Genomic DNA, 16,988 nt, shown 5'->3' on the forward strand with positions numbered 1-16,988 from the left:
TTACTAATCAAGTTTTTTTCTACCCTGAGGGACACCTGGATGACTCAGTCAGTTAAGCATCTGCCTTCAACTCAGGTCTTGGTGGCTGGGGTAAAGGCTCCCTCTGTCTTTCCCCCCACTAGCCCCCCTCTCTCTCTCTCAAAAATAAATAGAATCTTGATTAAAAAAAAAACAAAAAACTATCCTGTTTTCTGTTGACCTCTGACCCAGGTATTGAAATAATGTGAATTTTACAGTCACATTAGCCATAGAATAAAACAGTTCCTAAGTTATGATTACCATTCCACAAATTGGAGGTCTCCACAGAGAAGCACGATGATTTGTCCTAGTCAGGCAACCAAGTAAAAAAATTAGAGAAATCAGACCCCTGGGGTCCTGACTGTTGGTCTTGTGCTCTTCTCGTGACACCAAAGTACAGGTGTATCTACAGGTTTTGGAAAGTGTTAGCCTGTTTGTTCTTAGGGTAACAGTAAAAGGGCTAAGCACTCAGGAGATGTAAGCCATTACTCTCCGGAAAACTTTACAATGGTAAAAAGATTAAACGTCCATTTTTTAAAAAGTTAATGAAATACTTCAAGCTTTAACAAACATATTACTGGTAATTTTCCAGGAAACCCTCCCTCAAGTGTTCTACTGACTTGACTTTTTGGCACATCTGAATAAGATATACCAGTGTTGATACATTTTTTAATATAACCACAGAATCGCCATAGACTGACAGTTCTATTTTTGCTCATCCACGGTTCCCCAAAAGCAAATGGTAACAGGGAGCCAAGGCCACCTTATTCCTGCTTCCTTTTTCTCAAAATAACCAAATACACACCACCATTCTTCTTTGTCATACTTAACACCAAAAGGAAGAAGAGGAAGGGGGTAAGGATGCCACCAAAGGCTGCTTGCTGCTCAATTCAAACATGGGAGAGCCAGCTAATTTCTCCCCAGAGCCTGTGCTAAGCTAACCTTTCCTTGCACGTTCATTTTTAAAATGAAACAACACATTAAAAACCTTTAGGATATTAGCATAATGTAGCCTACATTGTGAAACAATTTGTTCCTAAGGCATCAATGTCCAGATTTTCTTCTCTGCTGCAAAATGGGCCATATATCCACATTACAAAGTGGTATAATTTGCTCCTCTTACAGCTAGAGTTTGGTAGAAGTCAAACACCAAATGTAGACAGAATTGTATCACACTACCTCAAACAGTTCCAGTATTTTTAACTCCCAGACCACTAAAATATTCCCCCCCCAACTCCTCCTACTATATGTTTTCCCTCCAACATTAACTGAATTTATTGTTTAAAAGTAGCTCACCAAGGGAGGAAAACTGTAAGAGACTCTTAATCTCAGAAAACAAACAGGGTTGCTGCAGGGGAGGGGCATGGAAGGGATGGGGTGGCTGGGTCATGGACATTGGGGAGAATATGTGCTGGAGTGAGTGCTATGAATTGTGTAAGACTGATGATTCACATACCTCTACCCCTGAAACAAATAATACATTATATGTTAATTAAAAACATTTTTTTTTTAAAAGTAGCTCAGTTTAGGAAATTTTGAATATAGTAGGAACAAAATTACTTCATTAATTTTTAAACCAATACTCTGTACTCTCACAGTGAGTCATGTTCCAAGTTAGTAAAAATCACAAATTTTGTACTTAGGTTCATTGTTGGTTTTGATAGAGTAATTCTAAATTTTACATGTCTTATAGACTCAAGCAAATAAGTAAATATTAATGTTATTGAGAACCAAAGTTCCCACCATGGGATAAAGCAGATACAAATATGAAACAGGGAAAGGTGAGGAAGATTAGTGGTAGATTTAAAAGTATCAGAATGAACTCATTATTTATTTATTTTTTTAAAATGCATTTCCTTGTTCAGTTCCCTGAAAGTGACTGGAAACAGTGACAACCAGTAGTACCCAGAGCTCGATTTCCAAATAGCAGTTCCAATGAAAAGGAAGTAGGGTTCCTTGGAGAAACAGCCTCTCCCACTGAGGGAAAGGAAAACTGTATGATAAACATACACCTTGCTATGGAAAAAAAGCAAGAAAGTATGCAACGACCAGTAGGCACAGGTCAAAATGACACATGAATAAGCTGAAAGTTGCTTCTGCTGGCCAAATTTGGACCAATTACAGTAACTGATTTATAAGAATTGATGTTTACAGAATTTTTATGAATTGATGAGCTCATATGAATACTCAAAAACAGTGCGTAGGAGGGTAAAAAAAAATGCTTCCTTGTAAAAGAGTGACAGCTAATAATGTAGATGGAATGCTAGACTTAGAAAATCTCAACTTGCAGTCCCCAGTGTAATAAAATAATGTACCCCAGCAAGGATTATCAATGAATGTTAAAACCATGGAGTGAACAGGATACCAAAATGATCTCCAAATATCTCCTCCCAGATTATTTGCTTAAGAAAAGATATCATTAAAATGGAAAGATCTGACAAGGCAAATGACCGAACTTATATTGGCAATGTGACAATAACATTGTCTCCTGATGCGAGCATGAAAAAGACAGGCTGCATATCATCAGCTGACTCTTCTGCCAAAATATTGATCCTGAACCTACTCATGAGAAACAGAGAAATACATAATTCTACAAGCTAACTGGCTTAAGTGTCAATTTCATAAAACACCAAAAAGTTAGGCTTGTTCTAGAATAAAGAAGACTACAGATATGGGACAACCAAATGCCATGGGTTTGGATCCTGGATTTTCACAGAAGAAGAAAAGCTTTAAAGAACACTAGCAAAAAATTGAGACTCGTGTTTGAATGTGTACTCTAAGAGAATTCTGTATCAATGTTAAATTCCTTGGGTGCCGTAATTGTATTATGATCAGACAGGAAATGTGCTTACCTTGTAACAGACAGGCTGCAGTAGTACTGAGAGAAGTACAGAGCAACTTCTTTCAAAAGAAGTGCCTCAAGAGAGAGATGCAGCCAAGTAACGGGCACTGAACACAGGGGAAGGATTTAGGATTATTTCGTTGTACTATACTTTTAACTTTTAGGTAAATCTGAAAATTTTCAAAAAAGGCTGGAAGTAAAAAAAAAAAATTTTTTTTAAGAAGTAACAGCAGATACCAGGAGGGTGATTTGGGGGGCCTTAGCCAAGTGAAGCACCAGCCTTTCTATTTTCACCTAACAGAAAGAAAAGCCAAACGTGGTTACAGGACAAAGGAATCAAGCTAAGACAGCAAACAATTCCTAACCCTCTTCCTATTAATTTTGACCTGTGGCAAATGGTATAGAAGTGTCAGTGTGGGTTCTAATGTACCTTAATCCATTCTATCAGCAAAAACATAAAATGAAGATAAAAGGCAAACATGTTTTCCTGCTTCTAAATTATAATCCCAAGGAAGATGGAGGAATAGCAGGGAAAAAAATATATTATTTTAAAAGTTAACACCACGGGCGCCTGGGTGGCTCAGTGGGTTAAGCCGCTGCCTTCGGCTCAGGTCATGATCTCAGGGTCCTGGGATCGAGTCCCACATCGGGCTCTCTGCTCAGCGGGGAGCCTGCTTCCTCCTCTCTCTCTCTGCCTGCCTCTCTGCCTGCTTGTGATCTCTCTCTGTCAAATAAATAAATAAAATCTTTAAAAAAAAAAAAAAGTTAACACCAAAAAATGGAATCAAATTTACTGACTTATTTTGGTGAAAAGTTGGCAGAATGATATAACTTGATGTTTTCATCTAAATCTAAGAAATATCTGATATTAGATATTTACATTTAGGCTAGAGTCCATATTGTTTTGAAATCTCCCAAACCAAAAAAATCATCATCACCAATGTGTTGGTTTATCTTTTCCAAAACTATCCCAACAAGACCTTTTCCCCTTGAGCTTATTTTCTAAGGATAGACATTAAAGAAGCCCTCACTGTTAATTTCACAATCAGTACCTAAGATGCTCCCCTAAATATTCAGCACTCGATCTTAAAATTAGCTCTCAAAAATATGGTTGCATCTCAAATGCTGCTGATAGACTCTGCTGAAACAAACACAGTAATGGAATCTTTTTTACTCAAATGGTCTTGGAGTTTATTTGAGATTATGAAATCACCCACCCTATTCCCACCACTGCTCTCTGAAATCCCCAACAAATGCAGCAAAGTTAATGACTACACAGTGAGATAATCACTCAAACTTTTAATCTCCCTTTACACATTATATTAACATTCATATTGCAAGGCATTCCATTCACAAATATTACAGTTTGATAAAAAACTTCACACACATACCCCCAAAAGTCTATACCAGATTCAGTCACTTCACTAAATCATTAAAATAATAAATGTAATGAAAACATTATCATAATTCTTTTAAAGCAATAAAGGTCTGAGGCACTCTGGGAAAGATGTTCTTGTATTAACATGTCAGTGGTATCAAATTATCTTAAAGAAAATTACCAGATACCCAGTAATCAAGTACGCTCCAATGACAGTAACTTTGACCTGATATGTGTTCACTGGATACACTCCCATTTGGACTGAACTACTGAAAGGAACACAGATATTGGGCAGCTGAGGTCATTTCTAAGGAGGTTCCCAACTACGTAAAGGTAAAGTGTGTTTTCAAAACACCAAGGACAGCTGCACCTCTACCGCAAGGGAACAACAGTACAGTCTCAAAAGAAGTTCCTTTTTTCATCAGTACCAGGTTTACTAAATGTCAGAAGCTAAAAGTCCACCAGACTTAACTCTGCTAAAGAGATTTCAGAACTGTCTCTTCCCATCAACCTCCACAGTGCAACCTTCGCCCTTCTCTGAATATCTCTAAGGTGTGCCCTTGAAATAAAACAGAGGGGAAGAAAGGGAGCTTTTTCCCTCCCATTTCAACCAAACAGAGGTCTGAAATAGCAACATTTACAAAATTCTCATGCTCTGCAACAGTCGGTTACCATCTGAAGCATGGCTATTTTTGCCATAAACTAGATTTTTAAAAAGCTGACAACCCTTTTCCAAAGTGAATTTTGCCACATCCGCTCACTGACAGAGTCCACATTGGAGAGAGAGTCTCACTGACTGAGTGCTTCCTTACACACAATTACAAGGGTAAATAATCAGCATGGGGAAGAGGGAGGCCAATTCCCAACTGGGAAATAAATCACTGCAAACTATGGGTCCACTTATGACAGCATATCACCCTGTCAGAGCAGAATCAACACAAACCCAGGTCATATAGTGTTCGGTAATTACATACATGGAATTTAAAACGTATACATATATATTTCCATACATATATAATAAAAAAAAATCTGGAACAACATATGTTGCTAAAGTTTCAAGGATTCTCATCTTCCACATTCACCTGGAGAACAGCTGGCTCTTGCTGGCCCAGTTGTGGCAGTGATAAAAGCAACTAGAAGCAGGTTTAAGTAAAAAGTGCTCAAAGGCCAAGTGAGAAAACGGGGGTGCAGAGACTTCTGGAGGGACAGGGGAGCACTGAAAAGAGTTGAGAATGTCTCCTTTATTCTTCTCAGCTTTTCCAGACCCGAGACAAGTTCTGGAGGACACTCATCCAAAGGTGGAGTCCTTCCTTATCTATAGTCAAAACAAAACAAGTAATAAAAATTTTCCTCTTCCTTTCTGTACTCTCTATAAAATGCATAGTACAGCCAGAAGGTATTATCGAGATGCGCCATCTCAGGAGGAATTAAAACTGGGACATGAAGTGAGGCCGCGTGCTGTCGAGTCGCCGCGTCAGGATTTCACAGCCCGTGTCTGTGACCAGCAGGGTGTGCTCGAACTGAGCAGACCGCTTCCCGTCTCTTGTCACAGCGGTCCAGCCATCTGGCCAGGTTTCATCCTGCCATCCACCTTAAACATACAAACAAGAACAGTTTCTTAATTCTATCACTCAGTTTTCTCAACAAACTCTTGAGGTAAGTGTATTTGCATGTACTCCCATATGCTGAGATATCACAGAAACAATTAGAAAATTCACGATAGGACACCTACTTACAAAAGGTGGACAGCTACATGCAAAAGAATGAAACTGGATCGTGTTCTTAACACCACACACAAAAATAAACTCACAATGAATAAAAGACTTGAATGTGAGACCTGAAACCATGGAACTTCTTCAAGAAAACATACACAGTAATCTCTTAGCCATCAGCCTCATCAACATATTTATGAATTGTATCCCCAGACGAGGGAAACAAAAGCAAAAATAAACTATGGGGGGGTCCCCAGGTGGCTCAGTGGGATAAGTGTCAACTCTGGGGTTTTGGCTCAGGTCATGATCTCAGGGTCATGAGACTGGGTCCTGGCTTGGGCTCTGCACTCAGCACAGAGTCTGCTTGAGATTCCTTCTCCCTCTGCTCCTCTCCTTGCATCCCCCTCAAATAAACAGATAAATCTTAAAAAAAAAAAAAACACCCTATTGGGGCTACACCAAAATAAAAAGCTTTTGCACAGCGAACAACAACATCCACAAAACAGAAAAGCAACCTACTTAATGGGACAAGGTATCCACAAATGATACATCCAATAAGGGGTTAATATCCAAAATACATAAAGATTTTATACACCAGGGTTGCCTGGGTGGATCAGTCGTTCAGCGCCTTTTGCCTCAAGTCATGATCCTCGGGTCCTGGGATCAAGCCCCACACTGGGCTCCCTGCTTGGCAGGAAGCCCACTTCTCCCTCTTCCACTCCCCCTGCTTGTGTTCCCTCTCTTTCTCTCTGTGTCGAATAAATAAATAAAATCTTTAAAAAAGAAGAAAAGAAGAAAAGAATTTATACACTAAAACAACAAAAACCCCACACAAATAATCCAATTAAAAATGGGTAGAAGAAGGGCGCCTGGGTGACTCAGTCAGTTGAACATCTGCCTTCGGCTCAGGTCATGATTCTGGAGTCCCCAGATCAAGCCCCGCATCAGGCTCCCTGCTCAGTGGAGAATCTGTTTCTCCCTCTGAAGCTCCCTCCCTCTCGCGCTCTCCCTCCCTCTCATCACTTGCCATCAGGGAAATGTAAATCAAAACCACAATGAGATAACACCTCACACATGTCAGAATGGCTAAAATCAAAAAGGTAAAAACATGTGCTGGTAAGGAAACAGAGAAAAGGGAATCTTATGGACTGTTGGTAGGAATGCAAACTGGTGCAGCCTCTGTGAAAACTTGTGTAGAGTTTCCTCAAAAATTTAGAATGACATACGATCCAGTAATTTTACTACTAGGTATTTACCCAAAGAAATAAAAACAGTAATTCAAAAAGATACATACACCCTTACATTTATTGTAGCATTATTTACAATACCCAAGACATGGAAGCAACTCAAGCGTCTGCTGATAGATGATGGAGAAGATATGGTATCCATACATGATTGAATACCAAAAGCCATAAAAAAGGATGAGATTGCGCCATTTGCTGCAACATGTGTAGACCTAGAGGGTATTATGCTACATGAAATAAGTCAGACAAAGGGAAAAAAACCTATGATTTCACTTATATGTGGAACCTAGAAAACAAAACAAATGAACTTTCAATCAAACAGATTCTTAAATACAAAGAACAAATTGGTGTTGCCAGAGGGTCGGTATGTGGTGGGGGGGGGGCAGGAAATAGATAATGAGGATTAAGGGGTACAAGCTTCCAGTTATAAAATAAGCAAATCAGTTTGGGGGGACAAGATGGCGGGGTACTAGGAAGAGGCGTCTTTTCAGCTGGTACCCCAAAGTGAGCTGATTACCTACCAAAGAACTCCGATCACCCATGAAATCAGCCTGAGATCAGAATTATACACGTCTGGATCTCTACAGGGGCAGAAGACGCCAGTGAGCAGGTAAAGCGGAATGGGAACGGCGGACTGATATCAGAAGATAAACAAAAGGGGGAGGGAGACACCAGAGGCGACCGGTGGGAAAGTAATACCCCAATACGAGCGAGAGTACCCTGCATCTGGGGACCAGCATAAGCTTGGAGACTGGTTGAAAGCACTCCAAAAGAGCAAAGGATTGCGGGGGGAAACTGTGGGAACCGGGGCGGCTAGGGACAGAGGCTTAAGTCCCCGGTCCCAGAGTGCGGCGGAGAAACCAGCTCCTGGTCCCTAAGCCGCCAGCGCGCCCCAGAGCGCGTGGGTTCCGGCTCCTGTGAGGGGATGGGAGCTGCGCCGGTCTGCAGAACGCACGCTAGCCCTACCACAATGCTTGAGATGCGCGCGCACGTCGCTCCAGCTCTCCTGGGTTACTAGGGCCCCGGGGCGCTTCTTGACCTGCGCCATTGTTTCAAAGTCTAAGCTGCGCGCGCGCGAAACTCTTCCCAGGACAGAGGCTCGCAAAAGCCCAGCCCGCAGCTTACGGACCAGCGCCCCGTTCTCAGTGCCCCAGACGCGCGCCTGACCCACAGCCGCCTCTGAAAAGAGGTGCGCGCAAGCTGGGCACTCCCAGCCCGGGCCGGTGGCAAAATCTCAGTGTGCGATCGCTGCTTGGAACCTCTCTGGCGATCAGGAGCTCCCAGACAGCCGCCACTGCCTTGGCTTTGGGGACGAGCAAAAGATCCTGCGCCCCCAGGGTCTACAACTTGGAACCTGCACTGCCAGCGTCCAAGGGGGAATTTATTCAGCTTTTGCACCCAGACTGAGGCTTCTGAGACGGAGATCAGGAAGTGTTCCAGGGTGCACCTTGACTGCACCAGAGTTGATACATCCAACTACATCTGTTCAGTCTTCTCCCACCAAAATGACTAGGAGGAGGAATGCCCAACAGAAGAAAAATACAGAGGATGGACCTTCTGCAACAGAGCTAACGGCTATCAATATAGACAATATGTCGGAAAGAGAATTCAGGCTAACAATTATCCAGGCAATAGCTAGGTTGGAGAAAGCCATGGATGACCAAACAGAATTGATTAGGGCCGAACTGAAAGCAACCAGACAGGATGTTCACAATGTTAGGGCGGAGCTTAAAGCTACCAGGGAGGAGGTCCACAATGCTCTTAATGAGTTCCAATCTAATCTAAACTCTCTCAAAGCTAGGGTAACTGAGACAGAAGATAGAATTAGTGATCTGGAAGACAAACAGATAGAGAGAAAGGATCAGGAGGAAGCCTGGAACAAACAGCTTAGATCCCACGAAAGCAGAATCAGGGAAATAAATGATGCCATGAAGCGTTCCAACGTCAGAATTATTGGAATTCCTGAAGGGGAGGAGAAAGAAAGAAATCTAGAAGATATCGTGGAACAAGTCCTTCATGAAAATTTTCCGAATCTCGCGAATGAAACCAACGTTCATGTACTAGAGGCTGAACGGTCTCCACCCAAGATTATACACTCCAAAAAAACATCACGACACCTGATAGTCAAATTGAGGAATTATAATTGTAGGTATAATCTCTTGAAAGCCGCCAGGGCAAAGAGGCTCCTTACTTACAGAGGGAAGCCCATCAGAATAACGTCAGACCTGTCCACAGAGACCTGGCAAGCCAGAAGAGGCTGGCAAGATATACTCAGGGCACTAAATGAGAAGAACATGCAGCCAAGAATACTTTATCCAGCAAGACTGACATTCAAAATGGATGGAGAGATAAAGAGTTTCCAAGACCGGCAAGGCTTAAAAGACTATGCAACCACCAAGCCGATACTGCAGGAAATATTAAGGGGGGTTCTATAAAAGAGGAAAAATCCCAAGAATAGCATTGAACAGAAATATAGAGACAGTCTACAGAAAGAAAGACTTCAAAGGTAACTCGATGTCAATAAAAACGTATCTATCAATAATCACTCTCAATGTGAATGGCCTAAATGCACCCATAAAATGGCACAGGGTTGCAGATTGGATAAAACGACAGGACCCATCCATATGCTGTCTACAAGAGACCCATTTTGAACCTAAAGATACACGCAGACTGAAAGTGAAGGGGTGGAGAAGCATCTTTCATGCCAATGGGACTCAAAAGAAGGCTGGGGTAGCGATTCTCATATCAGATAAATTAGACTTCAAACTAAAGACTGTAGTCAGAGATACAGAAGGACACTACATAATCCTTAAAGGGACTATCCACCAAGATGATCTAACAATTGTAAATATCTATGCTCCCAATATGGGAGCAGCCAATTACTTAAGAAAACTGTTAATCAAGATAAAGAGTCATATTGATATGAATACACTAATCGTAGGAGATCTTAACACGCCTCTTTCAGAATTAGACAGATCATCGAAGCAGAAAATCAATAAAGAAACAAGAGCATTGAATGACACATTGGACCAGATGGACCTCATAGATATATACAGAACATTCCACCCTAAAACAGCAGAATACTCATTCTTCTCAAGTGCACACAGAACCTTCTCCAGAATAGACCACATACTGGGTCACAAATCAGGACTCAACCGATACCAAAAGACTGAGATTATTCCCTGCATATTCTCAGATCACAATGCTTTGAAACTGGAGCTCAATCACAAGGAAAAGTTCCGAAGGAACTCAAACACCTGGAAGCTAAAGACCACCTTGCTTAAGAATGCTTGGATCAACCAGGAGATCAAAGAAGAACTGAAACAATTCATGGAAACCAATGAGAATGAAGACACTTCGGTCCAAATCCTATGGGATACAGCAAAGGCGGTCCTAAGGGGAAAATATATAGCCATCCAAGCCTTGCTCAAAAAAATTGAAAAATCCAGAACACACCAGCTGTCTCTACACCTTAAAGAACTGGAGGATCAACAACAAATCAAACCAACTCCACACATAAGAAGGGAAATCATCAAGATTAGAGCTGAGATCAATGAGGGAGAAACCAGAGATACAGTAGAACGTATCAATGAAACTAGAAGCTGGTTTTTTGAAAGAATCAATAAGATCGATAAGCCACTGGCTACACTAATCCGAAAGAAAAGAGAGAAATCCCAAATTCATAAAATTATGAATGAAAAGGGAGAGATCACAACTAACGCCAAGGAAGTAGAAACAATCATCAGAAGTTATTACGAACAGTTATATGCCAATAAGCTTAGCAACCTAGATGAAATGGATGCATTCCTGGAAAAATATAAACTACCAAAATTGAACCAGGAAGAAATCGACAACCTGAATAGACCGATATCTAATAACGAGATTGAATCAGTGATCAAAAACCTCCCAAAAAACAAGAGCCCAGGACCTGACGGATTCCCTGGGGAATTCTACCAAACCTTCAAAGAAGAAATAACACCTATTCTCCTGAAGCTGTTTCAAAAAATTGAAGCAGAAGGAAAACTTCCAGACTCTTTCTATGAAGCCAGCATTACCCTGATCCCCAAACCAGGCAAGGACCCTACCAAAAAGGAGAATTTCAGACCAATATCACTGATGAATATGGATGCTAAGATTCTCAACAAGATCCTAGCCAACAGGATCCAACAGCACATTAAAAAGATTATCCACCATGATCAGGTGGGATTCATCCCTGGGCTACAAGGATGGTTCAACATTCGCAAATCAATCAATGTGATACAACAAATTAATATGAGAAGAGAGAAGAACCACATGGTCCTCTCAATTGATGCAGAAAAAGCATTTGACAAAATCCAACATCCGTTCCTGATTAAAACGCTTCAAAGTATAGGGATAGAGGGAACATTCCTGAACCTCATCAAATCCATCTATGAAAGACCCACAGCAAATATCATCCTCAATGGGAAAAAGCTCACAGCCTTCCCATTGAGATCAGGAACAAGACAAGGATGCCCACTTTCACCACTCTTGTTCAACATAGTATTAGAAGTCCTAGCAACAGCAATCAGACAACAGAGAGAAATAAAAGGTATCCAAATTGGTAATGAAGAAGTCAAACTCTCTCTCTTCGCAGATGACATGATTCTTTATATGGAAAACCCAAAAGACTCCACCCCCAAACTACTAGAACTCATACAGCAATTCAGCAACGTGGCAGGATACAAAGTCAATGTGCAGAAATCAGTGGCTTTCTTATACACTAACAATGAAAATACAGAAAGGGAAATTAGAGAATCGATTCCATTTACTATAGCACCAAGAACCATAAGATACCTTGGAATAAACCTAACTAAAGAGGTAAAGGATCTGTACTTGAGGAACTATAGAACACTCATGAAAGAAATTGAAGAAGACACAAAAAGATGGAAGACCATTCCATGCTCTTGGATCGGAAGAATAAACATTGTTAAAATGTCTATACTGCCTAGAGCAATCTATACTTTTAATGCCATTCCGATCAAAATTCCACCGGCATTCTTCAAAGAGCTGGAGCAAATAATCCTAAAATTTGTATGGAATCAGAAGAGACCCCGAATCGCTAAGGAAATGTTGAAAAACAAAAATAAAGCTGGCGGCATCACCTTACCTGATTTCAAGCTTTATTACAAAGCTGTGATCACCAAGACAGCATGGTACTGGCATAAAAACAGACACATAGACCAGTGGAACAGAGTAGAGAGCCCTGATATGGACCCTCAACTCTATGGTCAATTAATCTTTGACAAAACAGGAAAAAATATACAGTGGAAAAAAGACAGTCTCTTCAATAAATAGTGCTGGGAAAACTGGACAGCTATATGTAGAAGAATGAAACTCGACCATTCTCTTACACCGTACACAAAGATCAACTCAAAATGGATAAAAGACCTCAACGTGAGACAGGAATCTATCAGAATCTTAGAGGAGAACATAGGCAGTAATCTCTTTGATATCAGCCACAGCAACTTCTTTCAAGATACGTCTCCAAAGGCAAAGGAAACAAAAGCGAAAATAAACTTCTGGGACTTCATCAAAATCAAAAGCTTCTGCACAGCAAAGGAAACAGTCAAAAAAACAAAGAGGCAACCCACGGAATGGGAGAAGATATTTGCAAATGACAGTACAGACAAAAGGTTGATATCCAGGATCTATAATGAACTCCTCAAACTCAACCCACACGAAACAGACAAACACATCAAAAATTGGGCAGAAGATATGAACAGACACTTCTCCAATCAAGACATACAAATGGCTATCAGACACATGAAAAAATGCTCATCATCATTAGCCCTCAGGGAGATTCAAATTAAAACCACATTGAGATATCACCTTACACCAATTAGAATGGCCAAAATGAACAAAACAGGAAACAACATGTGTTGGAGAGGATGTGGAGAAAGGGGAACCCTCTTACACTGTTGGTGGGAATGCAAGTTGGTGCAGCCTCTTTGGAGAACAGTGTGGAGATTCCTCAAGAAATTAAAAATAGAGCTTCCTTACGACCCTGCAATTGCACTCCTGGGTATTTACCCCAAAGACACAGATGTCGTGAAAAGAAGGGCCATCTGTACCCCAATGTTTATAGCAGCAATGGCCACAGTCGCCAAACTATGGAAAGAACCAAGATGCCCTTCAACGGATGAATGGATAAGGAAGATGTGGTCCATATACACTAGGGAGTATTATGCCTCCATCAGAAAGGATGAGTACCCAACTTTTGTAGCAACATGGACGGGACTGGAAGAGATTATGCTGAGTGAAATAAGTCAAGCAGAGAGAGTCAATTATCATATGGTTTCACTTATTTGTGCAGCATAACAAATAGCATGGAGGACAAGGGGCGTTAGAGAGGAGTAGGGAATTTGGGTAAATTGGAAGGGGAGGTGAACCATGAGAGACTATGGACTCTGAAAAACAGTCTGAGGGGTTTGAAGTGGCAGGGGGGGGGAGGTTGGGGTACCAGGTGGTGGGTATTATAGAGGGCACGGCTTGCATGGAGCACTGGGTGTGGTGTAAAAATAATGAATACTGTTTTTTTTGAAAATAAATAAATTGGGAAAAAAAAATAAAAAATAAAAAAATAAAATAAGCAAATCACAGAGATGAAAAGTACCGCATGAGAAATACAGTCAGTAATATTGTAATGCTATATGGTGACAGATGGTGACTATACTTTCTTACCATGATGGGCACTGATACAGTACTGTCCAATCAGTATGTTTACCAGATGCCTGAGACTACCGTAACATTGTACATCAACTACACTTCAGTAATAATAATGAAGATTCCTATTTATACTTCAACTGTTTTAGTCCTTCCAACTTGATTTTGGTCCTTAGTCCAATGAAGTAATGATGATATTTTAAATTTCCTTGGATATGTTATAATCTCAGGTTTTTTATACCTCCCAAATATCAAATCAAGATGGTATTTCCAAAATAAAGGCACTGGGTTTCATTTTAGAAAACATACTGATACCACTCATTATAGAACTAGGAGTTAAAAATTGAATTAATGAACTTAGCTCTTTCCTGGTTTAACTTTGGCATCTGACTGAACTACAGCCAATGCACATTGTGAAGAATATAATCTTTTTATACTTCTATTATACCACTTAATTCCTGATATTATTTTTAAAGATTTTATTTATTTATGTGACAGACAGAGATTACAAGTAGGCAGAGAGAGGGGAGGAAGCAGGCTCCCCGCTGAGCAGAGAGCCCGATGCTGGGCTCGATCCCAGGACTCTGAGATCATGACCTGAGCGGAAGGCAGCGGCTTAACCCACTGAGCCACCCAGGCGCCCCCTGATATTATTTTTAAATGGCAGGCACACAGATGGTGAGAACAGATTATACTGTGCAATTTCTGTGGACCATACACCCCTGTTAACCAGAAGACAGGGCTAAGAGATTGGTGAGGGAAGTTAAGAAATTACAGTGAGGCAAAAGAGGTTAGGGAGGGGCTAAAACTAGAGAAAGGAAACTAAGGGACAGTGAAAACAGCCCCAAGACAATGAAAGAATGGCGGGGGCGGGGAGAAAAGGAGAGTAGGGGTGAGAAGAGGCAGAAGTAAAATGAGAAAGTTCTACAATTCTGGATATTGCTATGAAACTATGTTTATAGAGATTTACTTTCTTGTCTCCAAATTAGAGGTCAAAAAATCAATACATCCCTCATTCTGAGTAATCTTTATCAAAGATTAGGTCTCAGTGACTCAGTAAAATCCCAGAACATAAAATCTGCAGTGAAGTAACCTACTTTTGCAATATTAAATCCCAGCCTAAAAAGAAAAAATATGAGGCAGCTTGAAGAAAGGTAACTCAGGCTTTGTCAAACATATAAAGACAAGTGACTGGGTATTTTCTGATGTAATGAGTAACGTTTTCACCTTCTGATTTAAGATACAATACTCCTCTGACTTTACTGTGATTTGCTTAAATCAGGTTCTTTACACTAATGTCTAGTAAAACATCCCTGGATATTATCCTGAGAAAATACAAATTCCTCTTTGGATTTGAAACTTTCCACTCCAGAGGTAGGATTTAACCTCACTGAACTACACTGAAGTATATGCATTATAATTTGATGACTATCTGACCAGAGTCCTTGGAAAGTTATTTGCTTATACCTGGAAATATCACATTGTGTCTCACCAACTACATGCCAGTTAACGAAAACAGGGGCATGACCAAAACACTTTCCTCTGAGCTCCTTGCCTTTGCCTAACATACTTACTGCCCTTGCAACTGGTTCCATGTGATCAGAACTTCATTGTTATTCCATGAGGATGACAAAAACAATACCTTACATCTGTATAGCTCTCTAAGATACACAAGGTATTTTGTGCTACCATAAATCGTCTCAATTCTTAGAGCAGCCCTGAGGAGTTGGCAGGTTCAAGAATGTCATTTCCACTTTACAGAAAAGGCAGCAAAGTACCATGTTATAAAGCAGCCTGTGAGCTGGATTCAGTGACTCACTCCTAAGTGACTGCAATCTGACAGAAATAATGGGATGTCACTCCCAAGATCAGGTTACAAAAAAGACTGGAAGGATCCAGAAAGGAGGTATCCTTCAGTGAGGCCCCAGGACACACGGGCCCCACGACACACGGGCCCCACTACCACTGCCTCACTGCAACCCCTAATCCCAGCAGAGAACTGGCTGAGAAGAAAGATGAAGGGAACACATGAGCCTCTGGGTGAGAAATCCTAATCAAGCCACTGGGTCTTCATCATGACCACAAGCCTGCCATGGGGACCAGTGACAGCGAGGGCACCGATCTGTCACCACTAAGCTTGTCTGGGCTGTGCTTTCCTCAGACAGCCTAAGCACAGAACCTGAAGGGGCAGAACAGCTCCTGAGGTTAGTGTCAGACAAACTCTGTCACATAACTAGCTCGTGACTTTAGACAAGGATCAGTCTGTTCTTCTACATAATGGGGACAGCACCTACGTCCCACGTGGAGAATTAAACATATACCTGTGTCTGTCTCAAAGTGAATGGCTCTACTACTTCTTTCCTCCACCTGGACGCTCACCATGCAAGCTCCGCACAGTGGAAACTCGGGACTGTCAACAACACCCCCCTTGATAGAGTCTTTCATTGACAGGGACTGGGATTCAAGTACTTGAGCATCTACTGAGAGCAGAATTAGCAGGCAGAAAGGATTGCTTTATTGACAACCCTTACCAGTCTCAGTTCTCTACATGATATTGAATTGAACTTGAGATGGGACAGAAGCGGAAATAAACCAAAAAGAAAATAAACAGAGCAGACTACTAATCTGATCATGAATAACCAATACAATTGGTTATACACAATTAAAAGACATTACAGCAACCCTTTTTCTCACCTTCACAAATCATTGGTTCAATTGTAAATACGTGGCCCGCTTTCATCACTCCAACTGCTTTATTTTCTGAAATTAAAGAAAATAAAATTGTCAAAACATAGCAGAAACTCAACAGTGTGCTCCTGAACAGCTCATTGGTAAGAGTACACATTGTGCGTGAATAAGAAGAGTATTTTTCAGGACCATCGTGAGAAACACAACTATGAATTCCAGTATCCAGACCTGCCATCCTCCAAAAAAGGCTAAAAGGTAATAATAGGGACAGACCTTTGGAGACAATGTCAGACGAAAATGGAGAACCAGGTTAAAGTTCAAATTCAAAAACAAGAACGAATGTGAACATCCGCAAACGAGAGACTGCACTTGCTCTGCCTGACCACCAGATGGCAAAGGCACTGGCTTTCAGGCTGCCCTCA

At 41.1% G+C, this 16,988-nt stretch overlaps 1 protein-coding gene across 2 annotated transcripts in view; it reads right to left on the reverse strand.

Moving 5' to 3' along the window:
* Positions 1-4,139: 4,139 nt before the first annotated feature.
* Positions 4,140-16,988, reverse strand: part of METAP1 (methionyl aminopeptidase 1) — a 73,443-nt gene continuing 60,594 nt past the window's right edge. For both annotated transcript variants that reach the window (XM_044224432.1, XM_044224431.1), the window contains exons 10-11: positions 16,573-16,638; positions 4,140-5,829 (exon numbers count right to left, since the gene is read on the reverse strand). In XM_044224432.1, the coding sequence (XP_044080367.1) occupies positions 5,666-5,829; positions 16,573-16,638 (230 nt within the window). In that variant the 3' untranslated portion in view covers positions 4,140-5,665. The remainder of the gene's footprint in view (positions 5,830-16,572; positions 16,639-16,988) is intronic.

The sequence above is a fragment of the Neovison vison genome, chromosome 11, assembly GCF_020171115.1.
Source record: "Neovison vison isolate M4711 chromosome 11, ASM_NN_V1, whole genome shotgun sequence".
Classification (NCBI taxonomy): Eukaryota; Metazoa; Chordata; class Mammalia; order Carnivora; family Mustelidae; genus Neogale; species Neogale vison.